The sequence below is a fragment of the Styela clava genome, chromosome 14 (assembly GCF_964204865.1).
Source record: "Styela clava chromosome 14, kaStyClav1.hap1.2, whole genome shotgun sequence".
NCBI lineage: Eukaryota > Metazoa > Chordata > Ascidiacea > Stolidobranchia > Styelidae > Styela > Styela clava.
Window position 1 is genome coordinate 1,786,588 of NC_135263.1, and position 17,783 is coordinate 1,804,370.

Below are 17,783 nucleotides of genomic sequence, written 5' to 3' on the forward strand. Positions count from 1 at the left end.
TCCGCGCTATTTATTTCAAAGTTATATATATATATATCTATAAGTATTTGTAGGGTAACCTATAAAATTGTATAGACTATGGTTAGATTGTACCTATAAAGTATTTCAATATTAAATTGATTGGGATAGTGCATGTTTTCAGCTTTCAGTTTTTTTAGTGACGAGACTGCTTTTAAATATAATGGGTTTAAAATCGCTAACGTGAGCTTTAAGCAAAAAAATACTGAATTGTACTATGTTTATTGAAATTATCACGGATGTGTAATTCAGAAGAATGCTAAGTAGCTAAATGACTTAATTTGAAGTTCGGCTAAAAAATTTAATTACTTGAATTCCGCATGTTTTTGTCGAGGTGCGGTACATGAGCTTCGGTCATGGCTGCTTGATAATTCGGCCTGTGTGATGAATCAATGAACGCTTTATTACGTCAGAAATGAAAACTTGAGTGTCTTGTTATGAGGTAATAATATCTTTTTAACGTGAATAGTATTGAATTTAAAAATTTAAAAAAAGTGATTGAATAAGATTTAAATAATGAGTAAAGAATTTTAAGGCCGTACCGGTACGTTACACTCGACAGAAACTAGTTTCAAAAAAAGAACTTTTGAGTTTTGAAATACCTTGGATAAAATGCAGAAATGTGCAGCGCTCTTTTCCAGTTTTCCGTATGCTGTTAGGCATGTCTTGTATTCTGGCATTTCAACATACAGACTATTTGATATGTATTATATGGCATTTTACTATTATTATTTTTAAACTTTTATTTGGTTTAAGTCGGCTTCGTCCTAAAAGCATTGATATTTAAATAGGAAAACTCAAACGCAATCGCTTGTAGAGAGCATAAGACAATATAATGAGATAATTCACCTATCCATCCAGCCATCACTCAGTTCAGCAGGTTTGCAATTCCTGAATTCAGAAATCGTTTACCATTCTAAGTTCAGCTAGAAATAAACAAAATTGAGCTTGATTCTATAATTTGAATATTTTTACGTTCGTAACCCACTAAGTGTCTTAAAAACTAAGTATCCCAGTAAATGATATTAGCGAATTTCGGGAGAAACCAATTTTAAGGATTTTGGCATTTTTGTCTTATTATACAATTATCCTAATTGGCGTTAATTTAAAATTGAAGTTCTGTGGTTAAAAAGGCGGAAATCTATTGTCAAAAGTTGTTTAATTGATTTTTAGAAAAACTTAAATTTACCAATAATTACCTTTCAATTTTCAGAAAAGTAAAATAGTCGAAACTAAATTTTTATTTAAAATGGTTTACTTCAATTTCAACATGAGGAAGGTACTTAAATTTTTATTGCTTACGGCCGTTGTATTTTATCTCCTCGACGCCGGAGTCGATGCAGGAAAATCCCGTAGACGAAGAAAAAAAGACCGGCGTTCAAAACGTACCGACGCCGAAAAAGAAGCGAGGCGAAACCGCAAGGAACGAAAAACACGGGAAGAAAACTTCGGTACCGAAGTGAATGAAACAAAACAACCCTTTCCTACTTTAGTACAATTATTAAGGTTACAGCAATTGCAAGGACATAAAGATAAACTTGAACGGCCCAAGATTCAGCCTTATAATTATGAGGAATTCGCTGACACTATGGTGCAACGATACATGGATAAACGAAACGAGAAGCCGACCCAATCTGAAGAAATCGCGACTGTCCTTCCAGTTGTAAATGCTCGCGTTGATTTCCTAATAAAACGAGAAAAATCGAAACATTTTTACGAGCCAGATTTGACAACAAGCAGTGTCCCTGCTACTCAATTGGGACTCGTTACTGTCCACTCAGCACGCGGGAAATATGGGCTACATTCCCGCCCTGACCCAGTATTTGGACGCTTGATTCATGTTATAGATGCTGAACGCTCCAATTCAAACTTTGGGTGCGGTACGGCTATTGCTAATAAGCATGAAATTCCCCAAAATGGCGAGCCATGGATCGCCCTTATCCAGCGAGGACATTGCGCATTCTTCAGAAAAATCAAACTTGCCGAACGCAACAATGCATCTGCCGTCATAATCTACGATCACAAGGAGGGAGAAGTCCCGAAAATGAACACGATAGGTAAGAACATTTACATATTTCAAACTTAACTAAATGAAAACTTTAATGGCGACGTTTCGCGATATTTATTTTAATACTATAATGTTCGTTCATTCAATACGGCTTTACGGTTACGACAATATTCGTTCAGCTATATCTCGCTCAAATTGGACTTGTTGCGTTGCTCACGGCTTCACGTTCAATGTTTTTGACCGGGTTTTCATTCCTAACACTTCAAATTTGTCTTGATTTAAAAATATCTGATAAAAATAAATTCAAGGTTTGTTTCAATTTACAAATACTTAACAAAATATATTTTAGAGTGATATTTCCAATTACCCAAAGTTTAAACAAATCGTATGAATAATCATTCCTACAACTGCTCTTAAAAATTATTTGCCGGAAATAACTTACTTTTCTTCCGAAATAAGGTATTATTTACCGGGTCCTATTTCGTTGGCGTGTTGAATAGCCCCCGTCACGCCGGAAACATAACACCTCTTCATGGCGTTTCTGGCCTATGTATATTAGGGGTAAAATCTTATCTAAAACTTGCCCCCGCTCTATACCGCTGATTCAGATTTTTTTTAGAAGAAAAGTAAATTTAACTTGCTTCGAAAGATAATTTATGCGTCGTTTTTTTTTTAAATTCACTCCGAATAAGGCTCAGTACAAGAAGCGGGTATTGGCACATTTCGTTCAATGATCCATAATATTCACAAATTTTGCTAAATTCGACTGAAACAACAAAAAGTAAAATAAAATTTCAGTTCTCAGCGACACCGAATTGGAAACTTTCTAGTCTTGCATGTAATCTCTTACTAGGAGTAAAAATATCAATCAAATTAACTTCAAATTTCTGATATTACTTTACGATTTTTTTAACGGTCTTGTTTTGACAAGACGTGGGTGATAGAGCATGTCTATAGGAACGTGTCTTAATCATACTTCAAAAGATTAGAAATTGTTTAATCACCCGCCCGTCAGATTTTTTTTAGGTTTTGAGAGTTTTAAAATTTGTAATATTCGTAGGGAAAATACATGAAAGTTGAAGTTTACTGCTCACAGTTTTTTTTATAGTAAGTTGACTATGTTTTTCAAATCAGATATATAAATCTCGTTAATGAGAATATAGAGGGTGTCCAAAAAATATCATCCGATTTTATAGTAACAACAATTTAAAATTTCTTTGTATTTGTTTATTAATAGTTTTTATATCAATTATCTTATATTAATGGTTCTCCTTTATCATACAATGAAATTTATTTAAACCTATAATTGCTGTTGTTATTACTATAACATCGGGCGAAATTTCTTGGGCACCCTGTATTATATATATAGTTAAAAGTGACTTGCCTTTACTTTCTATTCATTAAGTTTGTCTGTATATACATTCGAAATGCTGGCTAATCTATAAATACCCAGTCTTTAGAAGTATTTTTCGGTTAGAATAATTTGATTTCATTTTTTTTATGTTTTCAATTTATTGAACAAAACCATTAAACACGGCGCCAACGACTTGATTTGCAATTTAATTTGGTTTCCTTCAAGCGATTCGGTGGCGTCCGCGTTCTGTAATAAACTTTTATGATTAACGGTAAACGAAACGATATTCCCGCCCATAAAATTTGATTGTTATATTACCACGCGCAAACGAATATGGGTTAAGCACATTGTTCCATCATAAAACATGCGTGATCGCTTTATTACGTCAAAATCGGATTACTTAACCCATATTTGTTAATATAATTTGGAATAAGTTGCCATAATTAAATAAACAAGGAAAGGGCAAACGGAGGCCAATAACAAGAGCATAACACTAATAACCTTTAGCTAATTATAAAAATCAAATTTTTACTACCAAATATTTTTACCTGCCCCCCCCCCCCCCCCCTCTCCCATTTTTTCGACTTAAGTATCCTATATTCTGCTTTGCCCACACAGCTTTGTATTAAGTAGGACGGCATATACAGGTGTTTAATATATTATATATACATTCTTTGATGTTGCGTATAAAGCTGTGTAAATAGATATACCCGCGTATGAATATATTATAAAGTAGGGCAGGCTGACAGTTTGATTTCACTTTTTGTGAGAAGCTGTATTTGCGTATAGGAACGTAATAGTAAATAGTATTGGAATGTATAGTATTGGTATACAACGTACTTTACTTCTATCTAAGGAAGTATGCGAAACCTTTCTTTGAGCAAATTTGAAAAAAAAAGAGTTTGTATGTGCATTTTGTATTAATTAAATTATACGATTTTTTTACATAAAAATAGACACAATATGTAAACCAAATCGGGTCCTCGGGTGGCTCGGGCCTCACACGTGGTTTTACATCATTATTCAAACTTGTCCGTATATAGTGATGTGACCTTTAAGCGTGAAGAGACAATTTGACTTTGGCTTCAACCAGCGGCTTGGTTTAATAATTCCGCGTATATTCAGTGCTGTTTTGCTTGCAACAGAAGTGTTGCAACCTTGTTTTGAGCGGACTTGTATAAAAGAATATGCGTTCGCTAGCAATATTGTACATATATTTTGCTTATAATGAATAATCTAAAATGAAGCCTTTTCGTATATATGGTTTATATTCGTAAAGTATCTGGAATTCCTTGTTATATAGTCGGCCGCGCACCACATAAACACTTATATGATACACTTATACAAATCTCCTTTTACCACTCGGTATCTTTTGATGCAACGTATATTGGACAGATGGAAATCAGGGAAAGTTGAAAACAAAAAACTTTTTTGATATCACACACTTGAATAAATCTCTTAGATACATAGATATATGTCGATAGCTCATTTTTCTAGGAACGGATTAAAATATTGAGTCGTGAAGTGTTTTTCAGTGAATATCAAACGGCGATGTAGTTTGATGATTTTTGAGGGGATTTAGGAATATATGTCAATGGCGTAGTATCTGTTAATCTACCCAAACAAGTTTATTTTGCATTTTCGATCAGCGTCGAACAACTGAAAAAATCTAGATAAAATAAAATGATTATCTAGTGAAGTTATTCTTAAAATGGCTGATAATATATGTATATTTAGAAAGTTATAATTTAAAATTATGTAATATAAGTGAATGTCTAAAAACAATTATATTTTCGGCTTTATCATGCAAAAATTGAATCAAAGTAAGTAAGGGCATTCTTTAATATTCGAAAATACAATGCAATGCGTGGGGCAACGATTTTAAAGTATGTAGAAGATATACACGCAATATACATCATTCAATTGTCGGTATATGCAAATATCGTGTATTTGAATTTGAATACAAAAGCGCGGGAAAGTAAATAATTATGAATTCGGAAGGATTAGTGTTCGCATCCGCCAAATCCTTTCCTACTTGGCGGATAAGAAAAGGCGCGACTTCAGGGATTATGCAAATCGCCTTTAGCATTATAATCCCTTTATGTATATTCACCTTTTACATGAGCTCTCCCTTTAAACAATAAGCCCCTCCCTTTAAAATTCAATAATCTTGACCTAGTTGATTATGATTTAACAATAGTTAATTATGATCTAACAATGGATTCGCAAATTAGCGTCTCCGCTGGGAAATTTTGTGGCGAAAATCGGGAAACTAATTGTGGCGTAATAATTAGCGATATTGAATATGAAAGCTGTCTCGTTAGCGGAAGCGCCGCGGGAAGTTGTTATTACATTGATAATTCTTTCAAGAAGTGTTTAAATAACTTAACAATGATGACATTAGCTTAGGAGTCTTTATCCATCATCCCTACCTTTTTTTATTTATGTGGTTATGTGGGGCTGGCAGAGTAGGGATGCTTAAGCCATTATCTCGACTTGAGTTTAACTCGCCAACTTTGAAGCTTATTTTAATCCACTGAAGGTTAAATTACAAACGAAATTTCCTTACTGCGTCGTAAAAAACGAAAAATGAGAAATATTTTTACGTAATTTAAGTGACTTTTGCGCAACAAATATAAAACTATACACAGAGTTTAATAATATGTAACAGCAAACAGTGAACTCAAAGGTTACGCGCCACAAACGCTCAACGCAAACTTTGCTATCTTGTTCTGTTTGTATTTAAGCTTTAACACGATAATCATGCACCCGTCGCGTGACCCGCACCTTCATATTCGTTGATATAAATTGACCCCAAAAATGTTATTTTGGGGCTTTAGTGGCAAGGCTTTAAATATAAATACCATAATTTAGTAACATACACTTTTAAATCCAAATCGCAAATTAAAAAAAATCGTAGAATAACGAGTGCAAGCGAACTGAAGTTGTTACTTTATTTATAACTTTAAAATTTGGAATTTTTCGAAGTATTGACCGACGCCGAAAATATACCGGATCTGTACATTTAAATACCTTCAAATAGAGGATTTGGCCATGCCATGCATGGTTCGGGTCTAAAACATTGTATTTTGATTATGTTTTAAGTCAATACCATACATGGCCGATTATGGCTATTCGCTCTGAAGGCGCTAACAATTAACAGAGCTCATTAGCCTTAAGCAAGCCGAGTTATCTATGCAATGTTTATCTTAAGCCCACAGAAATGTCTAAAATATGATTAATGAGAGAAATATAGTGCACTTATGTAATTAAATACTGATATGTGGGTCGATAAATCATATTTTGATTGTTTCGGCGGAGTCCGCCCTTTCATCTTTGAAAACTGGCATTGTTTCGATGACATACGCGATGAAACAAATGCAAAATCATGTTCAATACAAGTTTTGAACCAAAATATCAATCCCATAGAAACGAAGGCTAATTGGTTACTTCTTAACCACTTTCATTTAGCATTAATTCGTTGGCGTCCGCGCTTTCATTGTTTTTGTTACGACTACGTCTGCCCATTTATCTTACGAAATATAAAATCATAGTAAATCGCCGACGTTTGCGCTTTCAATATTTTCAGTTTTGTTTGTTTCGTTCACGTCTGCCCTTAGTGTTTCGGATTTTGTTTACTTATCAACACATTATTAATTACTAGTAATTCGTTCGCGTCCGCGCTTTTGATATATTTCAATTTTATGTTTCATCTACTTCCGCCTTTAATATAGCTGTGGATATTATTTACTTTTGAACACAATGGTAAGATGTTGTTTATTTTTCTCACGAAAACGACACTCACATATTTGGATTTATTCCATCACGTTGTTAAACGACACTTCAGCTAAATTTTATCCAGCCTAAAAATTTTGTTTTTCGTTCACAGGAACCAATATCGTGTCTCTCGCAATCAGCAAACACGACGGACGTAAAGTAGCCAGACTCGCCGACAGCGGGACAAAGGTTGTCGTTAACATTGATGTCGCGATTCCAACGTCAGACAGCACGACAACACCAGACAATTCAGTACATGAAAGGTTACTTTCCACAGAAGGAAATTCATCTGTGACGAACAATGGAGCTATTATTACAACATTGTTTGCTGCTATAATTGCAGTTTTATTTCAAACAATGACGTCATAAAACGGATTATTACGTCAACAGACTCATTTCGAACGCTTCCGCATTGATATCGGAAACGAACGAACTAAAAAACTCGAATAAAAAGAGTTTCGAATCGAACTCCGAAGTAACGAATTATCTCAATTAATCCGAATCTCAACGAATACGAACTATCACACGAGTATCCGAATTTTGCATGCTACAGGATTATATCAACATCTGCTTTTCTAACTTTCTGGAAGAATAAAGCAAATGCAAAAAGGTAAATATTCATTTAAATAATTTTCTCAAATATCAAACCTCGTGCCCACGTTCCACCCAGGGTGTACTAAATTAGCTACGCAATGTCAAACCGGAAAGATTCCAGTTTCCCAAAATAGTATCCGCCTTTGCATAGCTCTCGGAGTGAAATAGTCTTGTAAATAAAAAAAATTAAATGGGTGTACTGAGAGCACATCCTAATAACTTAAGTAATTCATCAGATAATTAACATCCAATGAAATATTAAGTAATTTATTCTTAAAAGGCTTAAGAAAAAAAAATTGAAGGTGAATTATCCTAGGTCCACCCAGGTCACGTATAGTTATTGCGTTAAAGCTTTTATTTAATTAAATTCTTTTTTCTTCTCAGGAATAAAAATGCTCGAGTCCGCTATGATCACCCACAACGTTCAACTAATACTTGAAAAAGGATTTAAAGACCAATAGACATCCCCGCCGTCTTATCAAACCCCCAATTTCGTGCAACAACTGAGCTTGTAGAAGCGTCGTATTTCGATGGATCCATCATCAATGAAGCTTCTCTCTTTTTATCGAGGAGTCGCCAACCCCACTCCCCCCCTTCAGAAAATAAAGAAGGGAAAATTGTTTTACTCAAATCACCCACGACAGAAGCCCCCGTTTCGTGCTACAGCTGAGCTGATAGAAGCGTTTAATGAATTCGCCATTTATCTAATAATATATAAATATCAAAAATAAAGAAAAGACAATCGTTATACAATAATTTACTCTCCGGTATTCGTCGTAAAGAACGACACACAAATCCGCGCGCCTCTCGGTCCGATTTTACAACGAGCGTTGACTACATATGAAAATTGCTATAAAATATGATGCTTTATAGTTAGTGCCTGGTATTTAGAGTTGATATTCTTCCAATTTTTTCGGGGTTCCCCCTCCCTGATTTTTTTTTTCTCAATTCACATTAATTTTGAATTTTTACTTTTTGATTGAAATAACATACTATTGATTTTTATTTTATCAAAATTTTATTATTTTCAACGTTAAACTACTATTCCAACTAGACAGACAATATCGTCAAATTATCATCATATCATACATGGTCGTAGATTGTAATTCACATTTGAATCTACGTATGATGTCATAATAGTCTGCCGATATTTTCAAATCTATGGATTCAGCCTAAAGACGCATCAAACTTGTATTTTTATTTTTTTTTGAATTTTTCGCCTTTTTTGTTAGTTTTACCGAATTTTTTACTTTTACGATGTTCCTCCCTCATTAATTATATTTCGCACTGTGTATTGTGACGTCATGGTGTTATTGTTATTACTATTCTTTCACGCATTATTTTGTAATAAAATATTTCACAATTCACAATACATTTTCAATTGCCATATTGTTTGTGGGCGGGGCTAGGACAAAGATAACATAGTAGGTGGTTGGCCTTAAGAGTGTACTTGGAAAGCGTTGCTTCAGAAGTATTTATACCAATATAGAGTGACTAAATTTGTTCGCCGACTTAACATCAAGTTGTGTAAAGGGACTGAAACCTATGGACAGGGGGTATATTCACTTGGCTGACACAGACAGTCACCGAACTCGTGAAAGAACTGAAAAAGAGGAAAATCGGAATAAAATTATGGCCTAACTCTAACCTGGTACACATAATACGGGAGTACCTGAAGAACATTTATCCTAAAATGGTTAACAGTGATTTCCCCACACCCGTATAGAGATTAAATCCCCTAAAATTTCAAACAGCCGCCTGATTTAGAGATATGAAAACACACTGTAATTCCTACTTATGTATAATTGTATTTGAATATCCAGAGAGTGGCGAATATACCAGTGCAGATGGTCACTCAAGTTACAAATAGTTTCATCGCTAATAACACAATTATTACCCATCCTCTAAATTAGTATTTAAAATATATATTCAATATTTTACTATTTCAATAAGTAAACGAATCATTCGCGGAACCCCTAGGTTACTCTCACAGAGCCCTGGGGCTCCGTATGGAGCGATTTGAGACCCTATGTTCTGATGTATAGCTCCCAAATGAGCATATACGTGTGCCATTTGTATCATGCGGGAAGAAGGGTAGTTTAGATATATAGGGTGTCCATAAAGGCCCGAAGTTTATTAAATTGCAAAGGGAATTTATCGATACCATATATTGTTTCGGCTTTCACAGATGTTTTAAATGAGGCTTCAACAATTACTGATTGAAAAACAACAAACCTGGTTATATTGAAATTGTAAATGGACTTCATGGACACCCTGTATACGACAAATATTTAGCTTGCGATGAAGACGTGTGTTCTTGGCGTATCTTGGTCTATATTTCGCACATACACTTGGCATGTAGAAAAAACTAAAAGAAACATCACTTGGTAAGATGAAAACTATTCAGACGTTTACATTTATTGAATTACGCGTTTAGCAACACCATAGCGCCCTCTATATTCAGTTTACACTCAATCCACAAAATCTATCAAAGTGTGTTCTTGGCGTATCTTGGTCTATATTTCGCACATACACTTGGCATGTAGAAAAAACTAAAAGAAACATCACTTGGTAAGATGAAAACTATTCAGACGTTTACATTTATTGAATTACGCGTTTAGCAACACCATAGCGCCCTCTATATTCAGTTTACACTCAATCCACAAAATCTATCAAAGCATATTTTTGATGAGTTAGCAAAACTAAATTACAGTAAAATTAGAGCAAATTTAACTGCATTGATCTCACAGTAAATCTGGAAAATGTAATGTCAAATCACGGAGCACAACGGTCGCAGAGTAACCTACAATTTATCTAAGCTCACGACATCTGGAAACCATCAATTACTGAGAGTCAAACAAGAAAAATTCTTTCGTGAAATTTGTGCGAAAGCGACGAAACAATAGATATCGCTTTGTTAACTTTTACGGGTACAAGTTTTTACTAACCGATCAAATTTGTTGGGGAAAGCAAAATAAAACTAGTTATAAATTATAGTATTCAAGGCATTTTGTAAAGTATACACCCTCTTTGATTTGTCATGTTCATGTCATTTGCGGCTTGTTTTCTTACCCTTTAACAGCATTTTATGCCAAATTTCACTCGGATCTTTGCACTATTCACCATTTTTTATACCATAAGAATTATTAACAACAGGAACAAATCTTAACATACCTTAGCGCGTGATTTAAAGTGAATAGCCACCCTAAAAATCTATGGTACTGCTATACATCTCTTTTCAAAGCAGGGCACTGAAATGGGAGCATAAATTCATCCTTATTCCTAATTCGCTTTTTAGAAAGCAGTCTCTACAGTGAGCAGTCAAAGTTGTTTGAAAAACAGAACACTAAAATAAACTTTTACTATAAATAATTAAAGTAATTTATGAAATATAAAAAAGCAAGTATCCAAAATTATCAAAGTTTTTTTCTGTTTCTAATTGAGGAATATAAACATATAAATTGAGTGATCGATTCATTACACTCTTGGTAAGGTTTGGTAAAGAGCATCTTGTGGTTGCTGCTTTTCGAAAACTGATCTGCGACAAAACCGATATATGTACGTGACACAGCGCTCTACCAACTTGAACGGGTACAAATTTTAAGTAAAAGCTCAAATTTGTTTGGGAGAAGCCCTCCTTACCTACAAAAACTTGTAAAAAATATTCAGAGTTTGGCATTTCATGCACTAACTTATAAAATAACAATTCAACGACAAAATTTACTATCTGCGAAAGTAAACAAAGTTCTAGTGAAGGGGTAATATATATTGTATATATTTTTACCTGTCTCGCTGTTTTTCATTAATTTGAAGCGTCCGTGTATTTTTCGATTTGTCTCCACATACTTTCATTTGAGACGTACGTCGACACTACTTCTATATTTTTTTACAGTATTCTATAACAAATTTCACTCCGATCACAGAACGCAATCACCATACGTGATATATATATATACCTAAATAGTATGAACAAGTAAAAGAAACCTTTTCTAGTACCCCCCCCCCCCCCCCCACTCTTCAAAAATAACAAATTAGTAATCATCTAGTTCTGGGGTTCCCAAGCTTTTTTTCAGGACGACCCCAAAGACAACTTTCAAGTGTCCAATGCGACCCCAGGTCAATATATATGTTTTGTAAGTACCGGTAAAGAATTTAGTCTATCACAGCTATTTCTACACTAATTTTTGTTTACTGTAAGTAAATCAAAACTCCTAAGAAGACAAGAGTGTTCATTGAATTATCTGATTTATATTTAAATTTCCGAAACACTACTGAAAACTAACGAATAGAGTTTAAAAACGCGAAAACAAGGTAATGTTTACGACCACGCCTGAAAATCTGTCTGAGCGGATGCGAAAAGGCAGCATTGTTACGTCACTTTTTGCATCTTAGTGATTGGCCAATGTCATGAAGTATCCAAGGAAGGTCCATAGAGCGATGTCCATGAGCCTGTTTTACATAAGCTATGGTACAAACAGCTAAATATAACATGGTTTGTTAAATCTTAGATGTTTTGTGCATCCATCCTCTACCAACCTTAGCAACCCCATGACCTGTTTGCGACCCTATCTACTTATCACTCCGACCCAATTTGGGATCGCGACCCCTGGTTTGGGAACCCCTAATCTAGTTGGTCTTAAGGCTGGAAATGATTTGAATTTGATTCCAGCGCTATCTGCATTCCTAACCAAAACTGGACAAAGTGAGTGTCATACATTAGTGGATTAGTGTGTGGGGGATAACTGGAAACGGCCTGAAAAAAGTGTAAACATAAACTTTATTTTCAGTAAGCATCACAAGCCCTCATAACACAGATCTCATTCCGCGATAGAGCTTTTTCATTTAATCAAATAGGACAGATTATTTTGACCGGTAGTACAGGCTCTTCTTGCGAGAAAAAACTTTATATACAGGATGTCCTGAAATAAATGAAACCCATTACTTTGATTACCAATTTTGGGGTTCATATGTTTTGGGACACCCTGTATATAGCCAATGAGACCATCCAAATAACCAATTTCCGATGGCATATTTTAGAGTTGTAAAGTTTGCTTATAGTTTAGCTATGCTCAAGGTATGCTTTACTCGACTATAAGTGCGACTAAGCTCCGAATAACACAACGATGAAACGCAGCCAATTTCATGCTTTGAAACGAATATTTGATTAACTATACCCAAAATCGACATGGACTTGTAACCGGACAAGAGGTTATAGTTTACCATATTATCGAAATGTCTTATCGGCTTTCCCCTCCCACGATAAATATGAAAACCCCAACCTAAGTAGAGATCCGACGACGCCAAAACAAGTAAATAATGCCATCCGATACGTACAATCTGCAGAAGTAGATGACAGCTAATCAGCTGAGTTTTGTAATCATTACCAAATAAAACAACAATAAACAATCTTTGGTGTGTCGACAACCTTTCCAATTTGTGCAAAATTCCAATTCCAAGCGAATACACCAGGGGTTTAGGCAGGTATATTTTTAATTGCCGAGTTAGACCGTAACAGACAGCGGTTTCAATTCTCAGCAGCCTTGAGGATCTAAAAAGCGTTTCCGGCTACAAAAAATTGCTATACATAGTGGGGAAAAATGGCTTTACTCTTCAAAGGGGGTAGGCGAGGGATGCCCGTAGAGGGGAACTGCATAAAATATAGCAGGCGGTCTATATAACGAGCTTAAACCGCCCACCATGTAGCTAAAATGATGTAAAGATGAGTAAAAAGCATTTTTCAATTAAAAACAGAAATTGTGGCCGAAGACAGACAAAAACGTGCATCCGCAAACCCATAATTGTCGGTGACAGGAAAAACGTGGTCTACGGAACCGCAGTGACTCGAACACCAATTGAAAGCAAACCATGCATGTTACGATGACTATCTACAATGGGAAAAGCTAGTTAGATATTTTTATGTGACATTTTACGCGAGCACCCGCACTGATGGCTCTAACAAAACCATTATGACTTTTAGTATGATGATCTAGTGGAGGGTTTTTAAACTTTTTACTATTAGTTTACTATTCTTTACGGAGCCCCATAATAAATTCATAAAAATATAGATGATCTATTGGAACTACTACGATGGTGAGGAAAGCCAGTAAGTAAGACAGGCATGAGAATAATCAAAAACGAATATATAACTCTTGTATACACGTATAACTCTTGTATATATAGGTCCGTATACACGATATGTTCTTTTTTCAGCAGCTTATGCGCAACAAAAAGCAACACTTCACAAACAAATGCAACCTATCATTATCTACAAGGACTCGAAGTCAAACACCTGCCGGAAACAGTGTTCAGTAGAGTTACTAAAACATTTTGTATCTTTTGTACAAAGCCAACGATCGAAATAAAAAAATAGGCTGAGAAGTCGAATTTTTGAATCATTCCTAACCATAACTGGATAATTTCAAATCTTTTATTTAAAACGTGGCGTGAGCGATTTTCTCAAATCTCACATGTTTGCATTCGTGGCGGGGGCTGTACAAAAGATCCGACATTTTATATCTAAACTTCACTCTGATTGTTTTGGCCCTCACAGATATATTAAATGAGGTGAAAATACTTGAACAATTACTGATTAAAAGACAACAAACCTGGTTAAGATATATTGAGAACTCGCTTCATAACAAAATTGAAATTGTAAAGGTATGTCGTTTTGAGATATTTTCAAATTTCGACCTCCGCTTGTTAGGTCGAAAAGCAGAAGCACGGCCATTAGCTCGTATTCTGAGTTTCTGCGGATATAATAATTACAAATCACCTTCACTAAATGGCAATTAGATTCCTAAAGAAACGGCGTAACAGATATTACTAGAATCTGAGAGAAATTTTTAAAATAATGACCTTTTGGGGTATTTTAAAGTTTTTACATTAAGTCACTGGAAGGTGTAATTTAGGAAAATATAAAAATTTGCCGAAAAGCTCATTTTCATATTTTGGAAATAAAACGCACGGGCACTTATATTTATTCATCTAATAAAACGATATGTGTTTGTCAAAAGCGAGAATTCTCAACTCCAAACTAGATAATCGATAAACTGATAGTCATTACTTTGCCAATGATAATATATAATCTAAGGATAATGGGTAAGTTTTGCGTAACCCCAACAAATAGTTAGATACACGTAAAATTTCAATTTGTCGGAAGATAATTCACAAGGAATCGCTATTAAATTAGCATTCACTGTCGTGATATTTTTGTAATAGGAATCCGATTGTCAATATTTTAATTGTAGCTTTGACATTGTGTGTACAAACCGTTATTGATAGATAAAATAGAAAATATCTGAACTGCTGCCATCGGTCATAACGATTTAGAAAAAGATATACGTCACATGGAGTTATTTTGGTGCTCCCGAAGTATTCGTACCAAGATGGTGCACAACCTGAACATAAGATGTGTACCAGGTTAGGTTGTGCGTCATCTTGATACGAATAATTCCGGAGCACCGTTTTTTTTAGTATCCCCCCCCCCCCCCCCTCCAAAAAATAAAAAGAATCATATTTTATAGCTAAATTCGTTTTCAGAATTCGGAAATCTACGGAGTACGTACAAAAAATCCTTTTTTATTACATCTTGCCAACTCCCCTTTTTCTCTTCAAGAAATTTCGAGAATCTCTACAATTGCAAGACAATTCCCAAGCATTTGTTATCAGTCTTTTTTTAAATTTAATTAGCATTCACTGTCGTTACATTTTTGTAACAAGAATCCGTTTGTCAACATTTTAATTGCAGCTTTGACATTGTGAGACAAACCGATAATAACAACCTTTCAGAAATTCGCAAAAATAACCGATTATTTTCTCCATTGTATTGGATTGAATAAAAATAGAAAGAACTCGTGCCTTATATCTGGCTTTAAAAAAAATGAGAGAAAAAAAAATGTCCGTTAACAAATCTTCAATAGTTCATAAAATTGTAATTATTGTGCTGTTTCACCCTGTGGTCTTGCGACTGTATACCAGTCCCAGTTATAGTATTTATTATTTATGAATGCTGTTAAATTTGAGGCGAATAAACATATATACATGGGGATGTGTATTAGTCAAAAGAAGTTTGTACTCGGGTAGACGGAACATTACAGAGGAAAGACATAGATGGTTTTTATAAATGAGACAGATAACATTCATAATTCAAGCTATCGACCCCTCGTCCCAGCTCCACATGGAAAATACTCTCAACACTAGTGGTCACGTTTATAAATAAAATTCTAAGAATCGCAAATTGTACCACGTGAAGCCCCCCAATCTCCCCGAGTTGATAACATTTCAATAACAATATTTTCGCTGCTTCATTGAGATTATTAATAAAAAAGGAGCAAATTCAACGGGATCTCAATAATGATTCACTTATAGAAGTCTTTGCATTTATAATTAGGATTTCTAATTCCATGAAAGGCTGGATTTCTGCGGTTTCAAATTTATAGGTTCAACATGTAATTAAACAGAGTTAACTTTTGTTCTGAAATGTAGTTATTTTGATTTAATTCCAGGCTTACAATGTTTGTGTCATCGGTCAGAAAAGGTTCGATAATAGGTTACGTTAGTTCTAGTAATCGTTGAACTGCTTCTTTTTAGCATTATTATTTTCAAGTGTTTTCAGCGCGAAATTCACGAAAAACTGCACTTATAACATATTATTATGAATTTATTTATTTTTAGATTAAGATTAATTTTATGGGACAAGTAACCATTGGATACACAGTGAACCACGAACCACGATTTTTGGAAGGATGGACGTTTCCCCGACTTTTGACCCCTAAAAATTCCACCTATGCCTCAACATTGAAAAAAAAAAATTCATTTTGAGAGTGTCTTGGAGAACTGGCGCTCACAAACTGGCCTATCTGTTCAAAACAATATCTCAAAGAATATCTTCTTAATTAACAGACTTACTTCGCTTTCGAAATACAGCGTGTATTTTCATTTATCTCGGTTGGTTAATTTGGTGAAAGAATTTTTAATAGCAAGCCAAGTAAACTGAGTTTTCAGTAAATGGTTAAAGAATTGGTTAAAATGGTGTCGGAAAAGACGTAAGAAGTTACATCTCATTGCAAATGCCGAAAAACTCCATTAAAAAAAAAAAAACTATTTTTTCAATTTCAGCATTGCCCGCCCAATTTATTGCATTTGAGTATTCCTCCACTTTATTTTGTTGTTCGCTGGAACAAAGAGACATGTGGTTAGTAATTCTGCAGATGGTTGGCCTCTTTGTTTTACATAAAGGTAAACTAGCAATCATCTGTGAGGGAACAATGTCGTCAGAGTCAGCGCGAAACAAATTTACTACAATAAAATATATTTTTCAAATGAAAAAGTTTTTTCTTCTGGGCTTCTAATTGCCTAGTCTAGAGCAGTGATTTCTAACATTTTTTTCGGGCGACTCAAATTTTTTCTAGAAATAATTTTTTTTAAATCTCGCGACCTAAGGACATGCTCAAATAATAAACGACATGCAGTATTTTTATATTAAACAATCATTTTAACAGAATATTTATCCCCATAAATTGCCCTAAAGTGAGAAATCAGCGCCAGCGAATTTTTGAAATGATATATTCTTTTGGTCCGGAAAACTTACGCTTTTCATCTGGCCTTGCGAGACACCAAGCAATTAGGACGTAAAATTGGTGGATGGTTTTCAGAAAAAAATATTACTTTTTTTAGGAAGGGGTAGGCTTACCATACGTCCCGCTTTTTAGCGTCTTGTCCCGCCGTTCCGACAAGTCAGCCAAAAGTCCCGCTTTTGCGTTCAGCCATCCAGCATAATACACGAACTCGTTACTGTTGTTTCTGTGTAGCGCAGCGCTAGCCTACTCACTGAAGGTGAATAGCATTTGTTTCCCGCTGATTCCCATTGATAGCAGAACTGAAGAACAGATTTTTCGAACTGAACCCAATATTTGTACAGGGAATATGCGCATAAAATTTCGATAACAATAGGGCCAATAAGGACAGCTTTAAATGTAGGAATGTAGGCTTATGTAGTAAAATAGGAAAATGTGAAGTTACAAAATCACAGCT

At 34.8% G+C, this 17,783-nt stretch overlaps 1 protein-coding gene across 1 annotated transcript; it reads left to right on the forward strand.

The window, feature by feature from the left end:
• Positions 1–803: 803 nt before the first annotated feature.
• On the forward strand, positions 804–9,123 carry LOC120327794 (uncharacterized). Its single transcript, XM_039394189.2, has 3 exons — positions 804–2,075; positions 7,270–7,767; positions 8,136–9,123. The coding sequence occupies exons 1-2, from the start codon at positions 1,268–1,270 to the stop codon at positions 7,524–7,526; spliced, it is 1,065 nt and encodes a 354-aa protein (XP_039250123.2). The 5' UTR covers positions 804–1,267; the 3' UTR covers positions 7,527–7,767; positions 8,136–9,123.
• Positions 9,124–17,783: the final 8,660 nt, after the last annotated feature.